Source organism: Rhinolophus ferrumequinum, chromosome 17 (genome assembly GCF_004115265.2).
Source record: "Rhinolophus ferrumequinum isolate MPI-CBG mRhiFer1 chromosome 17, mRhiFer1_v1.p, whole genome shotgun sequence".
NCBI classification, from domain to species: domain Eukaryota; kingdom Metazoa; phylum Chordata; class Mammalia; order Chiroptera; family Rhinolophidae; genus Rhinolophus; species Rhinolophus ferrumequinum.
In genome coordinates, this window is record NC_046300.1 from 57,872,346 (window position 1) to 57,886,401 (window position 14,056).

Below are 14,056 nucleotides of genomic sequence, written 5' to 3' on the forward strand. Positions count from 1 at the left end.
TTTCCATTATTCATTTTTAACTTGTCAATTTCCTTAATACAAATTATTTTCATTGTGTTTAGATGGCATAGAGCTGTGTCTACCGACTTAGTAAAACAAAATGTATTGGTCCCCAAAGAGGAATCATCTAGTGACAGCGACATGGAATTTCGTGAAAGCCAGCAAAGTCAGAAAAAAAATTTGATGAAGAAAGTGAAGACTGTTTGTGGGAGGATGTTGTCATACGAGCACAGAAGCCAGCCAGCAAGTATCAGTGGAGAGGGCTGCACTACCCAGAAGGAAACCCACCTTTCTAACACACAGCCTGCTTCCTAGAATTGTCAAGGAGCTTCCATCACCCATTTTCCAAACACAGAATAAGGAAGCTCTCACAGAATGGTAATCAAAGGCAATGTATATGGTTAAGTGTCAAGGCCAATAGGGATAATGAAATTAGGGTGGATTTTCTTGCTTCCCCAAGAATGGCATCTCCCGGGAGCTTTTATGAAATGCAGACTCTGAGGCCCCAATCTGCATTTTAGAAAGATCCTCAGGTAACTAGTATGAACATACATACATTTTTGAAACACTCTGAATTAGGTTGCCTTTGAGGTACCCCCCAGGCCAACTGATCGGTGGTTTCATCAGTTTGAAGCCCCTTTTTATTTATATATAGGCATATATAGGCATATACACACCTGTTAGAAAAATCAAAGTGAAGTGGGATTTTTTTTGTTTCTGGAGAAAGTAGTGATGCAGCCTTTCAAATGGCTACTTCCAACAGTGGAGGGCGTGGTGAGAATTCTATGAATACAATTTATGGTTGGTAAGTTACAATGTTTTATTTTATTGTATCTACTTGCTATGTACTTTGTGGAAGAACCAACACTTGAAACTGTTAACTTTAAGTCTTTTTCTGCAATACAGTAATGCTGTTTTGGGGGATCCTATGAGTGATGACTAATAGCACCACTAATATTTGCGTTCTCCTCTGTAGCTTTTTAAAATTAATAGACCTTATATTTTAGAACAGTTTTAGGTCTGTTGGAGAAATTGAGCAGATAATACCGAGTTAGTTCCCTTATATCCCCTCTCCTTACCCCACCCTCACAATTGGTATTAGTAACTAAAGTCCACAGCTTACCTGAGGATTCACTTGCCCTGCAGCTCTATGGGTTTGAAAACCCCATCATGTCATGTCATGTATCCAGCATTACAATATCATACAGGATCATGTCACTGCCCTAAGTACCCTCCATAGACTTTAACGTCGTTTACAGCACAGCATCCAGAAACACACACAGCCCTTATGTATACGTAGGGCATCCCCACATAAGCTCACATTTCGCACGGTGGTAAGGCTGCAGACCTGGTGGGTACTTTTTCCAGAAAAATGAAAACAAAAAACTGATGGCTTCCAGCTGACTAATTGCCGTTTCATACAAACTCTTTTCGAAAAAGCAGTCAGCAATCCAAGCACCCAAGCATCTACCAATTACCGGGTATGGGTTGACCTATTTCTGTTGAAAATAACAAAGAGGACATGCTCCTATATTGATGGGGCTGGAGTTGGAAAGTCCAGCAGGAAACAGAGGACCAAATTCCTCCTCATCTGTGTGCATTGGCTTATTTTCATCTTAGTCGAAATAATAAATTGCTACACTAAGATTTCCTCAGAAAGCATGCCCACCCTTCAGGCTACAACTCAAGTATTATGACCCTGTCGCAACTGTGGCCCAAACAATTGCTCTTCCCTGCTGACCCTCATAACACTTTTCAACAAATTTTTGCTAAATACTTAAATATGTCAGCCACTCTATGAGGGATAGAGTAGCAGATAGAACAGAGATGTTCCCTGCCCCCATGGAGGTCCAGCATAGAGGGACATCCCAACATTATACAGACAATTACATCCGATACAAAGTAGAAGTACAGCATGCTATGGAAACGCACCAGGCCTGCTAACTTTAGGGGAGGGAGCTCCAGAAAGACCTCCCTGAGGAAGGGACAACTCAGTTGAGATCTGAAGGGTCTAGAGTCAATAAGGAAAGAATGGGGAGAACAGTGTCCCAGGAAAAGAGGAGAGCAGGTTCAAATCTCAGTATCAAGAGAGCACCAGGCATAATTAAAAAATGAAAGGAATCCAGCCAGGATCGAAGTGGCAAGAGTGTTGAAAACTCTGTGAAGAAGTTGTAACCTTTTCTAAGGGTGATAAGAAACCATTGAATGCTTGCAAGCTAGGGATTTATATAATCGTATTTGCATTTTTAGAAGATAGCTCAGGCTGCTGAGTAGAGACTGGATTGGAGCAGGACAGGAGCAGATGCAGGAGGAACAATAAACAGGCTCTTTCATTCATTCAGGCAAGGGATGATGTTAGCTTGGGCTGGTCATGGCAGAGGGGATGGCAGATAAAGGGAGAAGTCTCCATAGGTAGAAGTTACGAGATTTGGGGAAGAGCTGGACAGAGGAGGGTGTGGGAGAAGGAAGAGTCCCTAGGCTGAGCACCTGCTTTGAAAGTGGAGCCCCCATTCATTGAGATTAGGAGCCAGGGCTCCCAGAGAAGCTCTTATCAACAGACCTTAGGCAGGACCAGATGATTTTAGGTGCTACGCGCAGTGTGGTAACACTGAAACCCAGAGCAAACTGCAGACACCTTTTTCCCAGCGCCTCTGTTGATCCCTCTGACTACATCAAGGAAAAAAATCTCATTTCCTGCCTTTTATAAAGATACAAAGTAACCTTAAGTTTAGTGGCTTCTGCAGGCAATGATATGGTTTTATTTTTACCATATTAATTTTAATGCCTATTTATGATACTGGTTTTGGATTTATGGTACTGTTTTAAAGGGTGTTTTTGTTTTTTAGAACGTACTATGTTTATTGTATTAAGAATTGAATTGATAGAAGGAAAAATATTAGGGTCCAGAATTCACGTGGCTCCTGGGATATGGGAAAAATGAAGATGCTGTGTGAATGCCTGAGCCCTGAGCTCCATTGCTGAAGAGTAGATTTAAACTTTGTTTCAACCAACAGCAAATATTCAAGGGATTGTCTTACACATCAGATGGTTACTTTTTCTAATTCCACAGCAGTTAAAGGGAAAAGCAACAGAGGGCACAACTGAAGTCTCAAGGACAGAGAGGTAACCACCTATCAAGACTGATCGGTGACAACTGTGATCACAACCCCAAGGAAAAGCCAATGTGTGCAAGAGAAAGTGTATAGCAAGAGAATATAGCAAGTGCAAGAGAAAGAGAAAAGCAAATACATTTTAAAAAAATAATTTAATGCCAAAGAAAAAAGCTATGGAGGCAGCATGGGATGCTGTCTTTTCAGAATCCTTTCTAAGAGGAAGAATATGTTTATAACTGTGATCATTACAGTTACATTCTTTTTTTGCCCCTCCTCTCGCTCAAAGCAACTATACAAGTTGATGTCGTAGAAGCAGAGACAAGAGGAGATAACTCAAGGGAACAGCCTGCTCCGGGCCAGGAGAACCACCAAGCGTTTATCTGTGACCTCGCTTCCCTCAGGACAGCAGAAGGTAAAATGTGGAAACAAACTCGCCTCTGGACTTCGGTCTAGTCAGTGTGGAGAGCTGTAGAAGCCAAGTGCTCTCCTACCACACGTCCCTCACAAGAAGGCCTGTACATATGCTGTTGTGTCTCCTCTCCCAGAATGCAGGGCACAGAAAGCAGGCTTACCTGATCGGATTCCTCCATTTCTGAGTTCAAACTGTTCAGCTCCTACTATAATCTGGGCAACAGTGGAGTTTGGAGCTTTCTGTTGACTTTTTTAACTGTTCAAATACCAAGTTAGCATACTAGCATTTGGCCTATCATGCATGCTGTGTGGAGAGGAATTCACGAAACCAGCACTGCCCGACCAACTTCCTTCAAGGATGCAAGTGTACCTTTGCCCCGTATAGTAGACATTCCCACGTGTGGCTTTCCAGACTTTAAAGTGTGGCCAGTGCAACTGAGGAACTGAATGCTTAATTTGATTTGATTTTACTTGAAATTAAAATCTAAATAGCCACATGTATAGACAGTGTGACAGCACAGACCATCCTAGACAATCAAGGACACTCCAGCCCCAAGCTCGTTCTAATCTGGAGGTAGGTCAATGTGAGCCTAAATTGCTCAGACTGTTTTTAAATATAAGCAGCACTTACTTAAAGCTGACTATGTTCCAGGCCCTGTTCTAAATATCGGCTAATCGTACACCTGAAACTAATATAATATTGAATGTCAACTGTAATTGAAAAAAAAGATCTTCAATTATAATTGTAAAAAAAGTGAAAATCAACGTATCAGATAATCCTTACACCACCACTACAACGTAGGCAGCAATACTCTCCTTACTTTAGGGATGGGAGAGGTTAAGTAATTTGTTCAGGACAGTGGCAGAGCCAGGCTTCAAACCCACAAAGACTTGGCTCTAGAGTCCTTAGTCTTAATTCCTGTGCTACCAATTGTACCATCCAATAGAGTAGCTAACAGCTACATGCAACTATTTACATTAATCAAAATTAAATGAAAAGTTCAGTTCTTTCACTGCACTAGCTACATTTCAAGTGCTCAGTAACCACAGGTAGCTAAACTGTTGAGTTGGACGGCGCGGAAAAACTATTCCATTTTCACAGAGTCCTATGAAAGAGCCCTGCCTTGTGCATCGCTGTCAGAGGGCCCTGGTATTAGTTTTGAATTTTGCCTCTTCCACGCTAAGTTCTTATTTATCGTATTCCTGTTATGTGCTGGGCAATTCAATTCCTAGGTCCGGGGCTACACAGGTGATCCAATGCGCACAGTCCTGTTTTGTGGAATCCATCGTTTAAGAGAGGAGACAGACATTAAACCAAGGGAGTGCAGAGCACTGGGGTAAGGGTCAACTTTTGGATTAGTGTTGCTGGGACGGTGGACATCGTCTGAGGAAAAAGATAAAAGCTGATCCCTATGTCATGCCATATGTAAATCTTAATTCCTGTTGGGTTACAGATATATATGGGAAAGGTAAGACCGGAAAACTTAAGGACAAGAAGAATATTTTCGTGACTTCAGTATAAAGACTTCTTAGAACACAAACATCACTGACCATGAAGGAAAAGATGGATATATTTCGCTATATTAAGAGTTTCTCTTCATCAAAAAATATGAAATCAAATATTGTCAACTAGCTATAGAAGAGTTTTGTTTAGCTCTCAGAATGTTCTCAAAAATATATTTGAATTACATGCCCACATTATAAAAGTAGACTTATTTCAAATAAAAATCTGAATTTTCAGCTTGCTTTCAAAAAACGGAGGAGGATATGGAAACGCTGGGCCCACAATCCCCACAATTCCTCGTGGCAACAGAAGCTGCAGAGCCCGCCCCCTTTGCCTGAGCACGTCCTCTCCAATTCACAGCAGCCCCAACTGGTTCTGTTTTACAAAATCTGCCCGGTCCTTCAAAGCATTAGACTTTCTATTAGTAGTATTCAGCAAACACAGAAATCACTTAGTAATTCCTAAGTGTGGTAGATGCTTAGTAGGAGAAGTACTGAATTTTATGAGGGAGAAAAGAGAGGAGTCCAACTATAAAAGGAATGGGGACGATTCTGCAAGTGACATTTGAGCCTGGGCAAGCTGGCAGGGAGAGCGATGGTTCAGCAGGCTCATTTGTAAACTCCCTCAGCAGGCAAAGCGTAGGACCCAGATGCTGCCCCATATCCTACTTTATGGAGGTCCCACAGTAGTCCTAATGCTAGCTTTTAAGCAGAAATAGAAGGAAGAATGCACCCAATAAGACCAGAAAGTGCATATTAGCCAGGAGCCATGAACTAGGAATGATTTCCAATAGCAACACTATTAGGACAGGTACTTGTAACCAGCACACCAGGGATGATCAGAAAAGTATCAGGCATGTGGCGAAAAGAACCCAGAGCTTTCTTTTTATGTTTGGAGCCATGTCTGCCATGAAAATAAGGAAACCTACAGAAAAGAAAAAGAAAAAAAAAAGACCAAATTAACAAGTGGATACGGCGATAATGAGCTTTCTGGGGCACTGGTCCCCCACTCGCACTGTGCTCAGCAGCTGCAGACACCATTTCTTCTTCAGCTTCCGAATGACCTGCTTTTTTCCTGACACTGTATATTCTTTCAGACCCAGACAATCTCATTTCTCTGCATCCTATAGATCTCTTCAAAGAGAGCTCTGGCACAAAGGAGAGATACATGGGGCATGGAGAATAATATGAATACGGTCACCAACTCAGTCATGTGGCAAAATGTTGTTTATAAGAGAGTATCCCAAGGGCGAGAATTCTTATTTAAACACTGTCACAGAAATCATATTGGTACATCCTAATCTGATGTGTTTTTGCATTTTTACAATAGGTGCCATACTCCTCAAAGAAGAGACCACAGTTTCCAGCACTTAGAAAAAAGAAACCTGGCATGGAAAGCATCCTCCAAAAGTCAGATTTGACAGGAGGGAAGCTTCAAATGCAGGTAATGGATGAAGGCTTTTACTTTTGTGTTTCAGAAGCACCGGAAAGCCAGGTTTAACTGAATGTAGTTTTGCTAGACAGCACGGGTGTGGGACAAAATTAATGATTACCGTTAAGAAATAGTGTTCGTGGGGGGCGTTTTGAGAGTGGATACAGGCTTGCTACGGGCACCCAGGATGATGTTGTACGCCTAATAAATATTAAGTGGATTCAGTTCAAATGAAGGCATGCACGTAGGCGTCTTTTGAGAAGAAATGAGATTGTCTTTATCACTGGGTGGTAAATGTATGTTTTCAAGCTCTGTTTGCTATGACTTGAGTTAGAATAGTACTTTGGGACTTGCAAAATGTCCCCCAATTCCTGAACTCATCTCTCAGGAAAAACAACCATCCCTTTGGTTTTGAGAAGGCTTTCCGACACACAGTTTCCTTTCTTCAGATCTGTCATAGGTGGGCGACCTCATCAAAACAGTGACTGATAAGTCCATGAAGTTACTGGACCAAAGACACGCTGAGCTTCCACAGTGTGAGTTTCTAGGGGATGAAATTCTTCAGTCTTCCAAGCAGTTCCAGAAGATTTCCAAGAGAACCATAAGGAAGTATAAATTGAAAAATGTGTGTTTTCCATGTACATGCTGCTGCCTCTGATTTTGTTCCTGACTGCATAAAAGTTATCTTCATAGAGATTCTTATCTTTTGGTACATAATCCCGAATAAATCTCTCTAGTGTATTAATCAATGGAGAAAGGGAGCATTTTTTAGAGTATTCTTCCCATAGTCCTTTAAAAATGCTTTTTCAAAAATTGATTTTTGATTCTGACTCAATAAAAGCAAATTTTTGCTTCACAAATCTTACTAGTAATGGAAAATAGAAACATTTATTAAGGCAGAGCCATTCTGCAAATAAATTTCTCCCATGATTTGCCAGATGAAGTTAGAGGAAGCATTTAAAGGTATTACACTTTTAATATGACTACTACTGAGCTAATTTTAAACTTTCATTTTTAAAGATAAGAATTCTTATTAAAACTACAAAAATGTAACATTATTAAGGTATGATTCATACAGTGTCAGATTTTTGAACTAAAATAAATGAATAAGGATGGAACCTAACAAGTATTAAAAATGTGATTCAATACTTAAGAAAATTACAAGTGATTCAGCCTTAACTTAATTTTTATAAAGATCATGAAATGCTTTATGCAAGACCATCTTCACAGACTATTTATCTCAGACTACTCTTCACTTTACCAATACATTTTTTCCCCACTGAAAATGACTCCTAAAGAACAAACCAGTAGAGAGAAAACATATGAACCAAACATTTAACAACTACATTGTTCAAGTACTAAGGCAAGAGATCTAGAAAATAATGCATATGGATTTACTTTGAATCTTGTTATTACTTCTAACACCAGGGATTCTTTATATGGAAACTGCCCCACAATGAGCATACACCACAAACATTTTGCACATTATTTTACAAGTTCATAGCCTTCCTGAAGCTATTCATGTACTCCGTTTTTAAAAGTGAAAACAATTTGCAGAACTTGACTCATTTTCTCACGCACATCCTAGAAACACCACCTCCTCACAATCTTCAACTTATTTTGTAAGCAAATCAATGTTAACAGTTAACTACCTAGAATGCTAAGGCAAACATATCTGGCTTGAAAACATTTTATTAAAAATTTTTGGATGTTGCTTCCTGTCTTTTAAGTTTAAGAATAAAAAAGTTATTTAAAAAAAAAATCTATATTGAAGTCATTTTCTTCTGTGTGAAGAAATATGAATGAACTGTACATTAATATCCAAAAGCAAAGGAGTTCACTGTCAAAACTAAATATCTCAAGAGCACACAAATTCTAAACACACTAAGATCATGTTGCTACTTTGTCTTGGGAATGGTGAGCGATTAGCTTGTCTACGGCTTAGGATCTGCTTCCATACTTGTTTCCTGAGCTTCTTCTACTTCCGAGAGCTTTTCATCATCTGCAGTTGAGAAAGAAACATAAAACCTTAGTCAAATTTGCTTAAATTATATGTTTAATGAATACATGGAAACATTTTTATCCTTTATTAGCCAAATAAGTTTAAAACAAACATGGCAAAATGACAGCCGATGACTGTAATAGGCCCACACAAATGTTTGGTTTTAAAAGTTCCGTTTTGGTTTTTGTGTTTTAGTTGAATCAAAATGTAAAATTTATGTGATAGATTTCACTGAAAAAAAAAATCTAGGTCTTAGGCTTTTCTTGAAAACGATCAGATCAGGTAAGACAGAAATTTCTGATTGGCTATAGTCAACAGGAAGAGCAAGTCGCCAGCTCCCCCAAAGCACCCACTGTTCACTGGGCATGCAATTGTGATATGCACTAATTAGTTCCCTCACTTATCATGGCCTGCCTGGATCCTGAATCATTATTGTATAGCAGTAAACTATAGTAAACCAAGAAAAATTCCAAATCTATCATCCTTGATTTCTCATAATGTAAACTACTGGGTATGTGTTTAAAGCATGGATTAATACTAATTGAGACTTTCTGCATATATTCAGAAAGTTGAGCAACATGAGTACCTTCCAATGTCATACAGCTATACTGCTGTTCTGAAGCTGAAGGTGTACTCTCTAAGATGTATATTTTAGAAGGCATGCTCCTGGATCATTTAAAAATCTGCATAAACATTTATATGAAATGATTTCTACTTACTTTCCAGTGTTTGCTGAAGTTCGTGGATGGTACTAAGAAGAACGTGAAACTGTTTCCGTCTCAATTCCAGCTGTGTTAACAAGAAAAATATTAATATACATTGATCTATAAACATAGACATATCATGATGGCTAACACACTTATGCAAATACCTTATCTTCAACGCTTTCTTTAATATGTGAAAGGTGCTCTAATTCTTTTCCTAGAGCCTCCAGTTCCCTGAAAAAAAAAAAAAGTTATATTTTGCTAATTGGGGGAACAAAATTCACAATTAATACCTAACTTTTTAGTTACTAGGTAGTATTTTAAAAATAAAAAATAAAAAGGATAAGGAATTATAATACTCTATTATGCTGAGTTTTAAAGCAAAGAGGTTTTCTTCTTAACTTCTAAATATGTACTTATTTTTCATCAAACCTAAATTTTTAGATAGGAAAACAGAGATAATACAATATCAACCCCCAAGAATTGATAAGTTTTAACATTTTGTCATACTTATTTCAAATTTTTATATTTTTTTTGGTAAAAGAAATAAGACATTGCAGATTAACTGGAAATACACTTTGAACCTTACCCCTAGTCCTCCATCACGGGCCTTTTTTCTTCCTTTATCTCCCACTCAGGCAATCACGATATCATTCCAATCCTTTTCTAATGTATATATTTGTGTCTTTAAATAACATACACTGTTAGCATATAATATTTGGGGGTGGCTGTAACTTTTATAAATGGTTATTATTCTATATATATTTTAGAAACAGGAATCATTTAACATTTGTCTTCTGATTATATTTGTCTTTTTTCCTCTGATTATATTTTTGAGATCTGTGTTTAAAAAGTGTGTATCTACTTTATTCTTTTTAACTGCTATTTAGTATCCCACTATATGAGTAGACCATATTCTATTTATTCATTTTCATATTGATGCATATTATATGCATTTATTTTAAAACTATAGGTAGTAAGGCAGGAGGAATAAAAACATCTAATCAATAGTATTAAAATAAGTAATATTGATGATCTGATCTTTCTTTTTAAAACATATGTATTCCTGTAAAACTGGAATGCACAGGCCAGTATGTAAACATTTATGTAGAAAGATTAGTTACTTTCAAGTAGGGTTTCCAGGTGGGAATTCCTGCCCATTCTCAGGAAATTTTCTTGGCTTTCCTGTTCCCAAATCCTGAGAACAGTTAGTTGGGAAATCGGGAAAATTGGCTCCTTGAACCCAGTAATACCCACGATGGGAAATAAACGTACTTTTCATAATGTATCTTTTAGACATTTTTCCTATTTATAGCTAGACTTTCCAGGTGGGAATTCCTGCCCGTTCTCAGAAATTTCTTTTGCTTTCCCATTCCTAAATCCCGAGAAAAGTTGGTTGGGAAATCGGGAAAATTGCCTCCTTGAACCCAGGTGGTTGGTAGTATCGGCCATCACTTTGTGGAAACGATTCATCGTGGAGAACAGAAAACAGTTTAATCTCGGGGTTCGGGAATGGGAAAGCAAAAAAAATTCCTGAGAACGGGCGGGAATTCCCGCCTAGAAACCCTACTTTCAAGTAAAGCTCTTAACTTACTTTAATGTCTCATGTCTGTCTGGATGATGCTGGATCACTTTTGCCAAAGCATCATATTCTGAAAGATATAAAAATATTTATAAAATTAAGGTTTTTTTGAACCTGGATATCAAAGCAAAATGTATACTACCATGTCTCTCCTAATCGCTTTCATAGTAAAGAAATGAAAATGTTGACGGATGGAAAGAGTATCGCCAGTTTCACTTGATTCAACTACAAACGAACTGACAAGTGATTTCAAAGGTGTTGCAAACAAGAACCTCAGCTCCCACTCTGTTTTCCATGTACCTGTTCGTGGGCAGAAGAGAAGGGGCCAGGATAAGTGTAAGTGCTCTGAAGTCGTTGTGAATTATCAAGTGGACTGATTGTGAAGAGGATGCTATTCACAATTTGCCCAGCAAATAAAAGATCAGCAAGGTAAATATACCATTAATTTCAGATCGTAGACAACAGCAAATTACACTTCTCACTCATTGTAAAGGTAAAGATTTCAGAAGCTTAGAAATGATTTAAAATTCAGGAACCTTGTTTCTGTTCCCCTGAGACCTCCAAGATAAGTCATGTATCTCCTGTTAACCTTTCTTAGAAAATGATAAATAGTAGCATTCATTTAACAGTCTCATCAGTCAACAAAAGGACTGCAAAACATTTTAAATGATTTTAGAATTCATATTAATTATTAAGTTGATATATCTTGCTAAAAAATTGGTCAGTAAAACTTGACCACATGCATTTTAGACTGAATTAAAAAAACAACTTTTAAAATTAGGAATCAAACATCATCTTAATTAGCTCACTAAAAAGTAAAATTCATTGTTTTGGAAATCAGCATATTAATTCAATAAAAGTGATTTTTAATAAAATTTTTTTGGATTACAAAATAATATATGCTTGGTGTAGAAAAAAGAAGAATTTAAGCCATAAAAACCCACAAGCCCAAAATAACCATATACATTTTCTATCTCCTTCTAATTTTTCATATATGTCACAATTATGATTACACATTATAGGTTTTATTTTTCTTTCAATTTATGTTATAAGAGGAGCAATGCCTCTGACTTTAAACATTATTTTGAAATAGTTTTTATGAACTGCAATAAGGACGTATCCTAATTTAAAAAGGATGTATCCTTTTGTTTAAAAGAGATCAAAACAAAATTAAACTTTAACCGTCGTCTTATTATTTAGGCAGCTTGTAAATACTTGCTTGCTTTGTACTTAACAAAAACTCAATAGGCTTAAATTATTTTCTTTTTTCTTTCTGAAAGTAGCTCCATTAAACAAACGAACAAACAAACAACAAAGAAAACTCTAAATTTAGTGTAGTTGTGTAAATTGCTTTTGCTGATTAACCATAATATTATTTAGACAAAGGAGTCTGAAGATAGTACAACAACGAATACTTAAGAATTACTTGGATAATCAATACAATCCAGGAAATAAAATTGTTTTTCAGCATAGCCTTCTTTCTCCACTATTTTAGAGTAATACAGTTTTAAAGAATTAAGTTTGTCTACTAATTCTTTTTTATAATTCAGCTTGCTTCTACCCAGAGATTTTACCTCACAACATTAAAAACAGCATGAAAATCTAATCAGTAATAAAGTATTTGCACACTAACTCCCACAAAACCCTTACCTTGGCGATTTTTTCGTATTCGTTTTGCTTGAAGAATTTGCTTTTTGCACTCAGCAATTTTTTCATGTGCTCCAGCAATGCTACATTCTACATAAAAAGGTTTTTTAACAGTTACAACAACATGTATAATCTCCATCTATATTCAATTCTAAAATGTGTTCTTAAATTTAGTTGCATTGCTAATAAAATAGATGCTGGCATTTTAAAAATAACTGTTAACTTAAAGTACTATATCATACTAAAATACATTTTTATAACCAACATTTACTGTATTCTTTCTATTAATATTATTATTGTTGTTATTTTACCACTAACCAAAGAAAAAATGTTAGTTGGTATTGTTTCTTTTAGACCATAAAAATTAAAATCACAGATAGAGAAACAGTAATTATTTTAAGTTTCTTTACCTATTTCTTTATAAATCTTTTCATAATTTTCCATTTCTCTGAGGTTCATGTCATATACCAGCAACGTTTTGCCCATTGAAAATTCACATTGGGACAGTGTGCTCAGCATACGTTGGTACTGGCTGTAGCTAATGAAAAAGAAAGAGAAACAGAATAAAGATTTTTGTGGAGTGCCAAAGTTGAACTGTTATAGTGCAGGCAAAGATTTGCTAATTACATTATATCAAGTTCTGAGAGAATCCTTTGTTTTATTTAAAATCATTTAGAATATCTGTCCCTTATGTTTTCTTTTTCCAAATGTAGTATACTTGACTTTATAAACTGCTTTAGTTACAAATCCAAAGATGGCACTGTTGTTCTTATCAATATAAGTTTAATTCAAACAGCTATTTGTTTGAATTTTGTTCTAAGTACTTTTTTAAATGTTTTGATCAAGTATCTTTTTTTTATGTAAACAATTCTGTTCTCACAACGTTTTTTTCACTCTATATAATTATTTATCTATGTGAAAGCTAATTCAAATGAGGAAAGTTTTTCTAAGTTAAAAATTATTAAATATATATAAAACTTTGCAGGAATTTATTATTTTAAAAGAACATTTCATTTAGGTATTTTGTCTTGCTAAACGCTTATCAACTAAAAATGACCAAATTAATAAACCTAAATTTAATCTTCTTACCACTATGCCTTCTGCACATTTTAATAAACATAAAGCAGGCCTCTTAAGAGAAGTAAAGGCCAGAAAAATCTACTCTTGATTAACCAGGGGTTGACTCCATTGGACATTTAAGGTGAGTGAAAATTTGCAATATTAACAGGGCTATGTATATGGTCTAAAATCTCATCAGGACATTGGTATAGAAACAACAGTGAAATGAAGTACCCCTCTTCCTGGGATCCAGAGTTGCACCATTTAATGAAACTTTTCACTAGCAGATTAATTCTCCGATCATCTCCAGCACCATCTCCATCAATTAGGAGACGCTTCCGTATAACTTCATCTGGAAGAAAGAAGACCATTTGGCTCTTGTTCAGGTTCAGAAACAAATAACCGATATCACTACACATACATTCATCCAAAAGAAAATTATTGAAATATAAGTGTCTTAATGCCACTGAACTGTACACTTAAAAATAGTTAGTGGTCAATTTTATGTTATGTGGGTTTTACTACTATATACACACACACATACACACACACACAAAGTAATTGAGAGTCTATTTGTGTCAGGCACTATTCTTGGGGCTGGGG

At 36.6% G+C, this 14,056-nt stretch overlaps 2 protein-coding genes across 3 annotated transcripts in view; one reads left to right on the forward strand and one right to left on the reverse strand.

Annotated features, from left to right (window-relative positions):
• C17H3orf49 (chromosome 17 C3orf49 homolog) lies at nucleotides 1-8,326 on the forward strand (the record flags this gene model as incomplete). Its single annotated transcript, XM_033132249.1, is given in 7 exon segments — nucleotides 1-302; nucleotides 304-351; nucleotides 353-378; nucleotides 3,400-3,434; nucleotides 3,436-3,525; nucleotides 6,358-6,471; nucleotides 6,920-8,326. Coding segments are annotated over 7 exon segments (813 nt in total), but the record flags the coding sequence as incomplete, so codon positions are not given.
• Nucleotides 8,136-14,056, reverse strand: part of THOC7 (THO complex subunit 7) — a 20,073-nt gene continuing 14,152 nt past the window's right edge. The window contains exons 2-8 of one of the 2 annotated variants that reach the window (XM_033132248.1): nucleotides 13,688-13,805; nucleotides 12,805-12,932; nucleotides 12,398-12,484; nucleotides 10,760-10,817; nucleotides 9,333-9,399; nucleotides 9,181-9,250; nucleotides 8,136-8,461 (exon numbers count right to left, since the gene is read on the reverse strand). In XM_033132248.1, coding sequence (XP_032988139.1) covers nucleotides 8,394-8,461; nucleotides 9,181-9,250; nucleotides 9,333-9,399; nucleotides 10,760-10,817; nucleotides 12,398-12,484; nucleotides 12,805-12,913 — 459 coding nt within the window. In that variant the 5' untranslated portion in view covers nucleotides 12,914-12,932; nucleotides 13,688-13,805 and the 3' untranslated portion in view covers nucleotides 8,136-8,393. The remainder of the gene's footprint in view (nucleotides 8,462-9,180; nucleotides 9,251-9,332; nucleotides 9,400-10,759; nucleotides 10,818-12,397; nucleotides 12,485-12,804; nucleotides 12,933-13,687; nucleotides 13,806-14,056) is intronic. The other variant, XM_033132247.1, reaches the window with a different exon arrangement.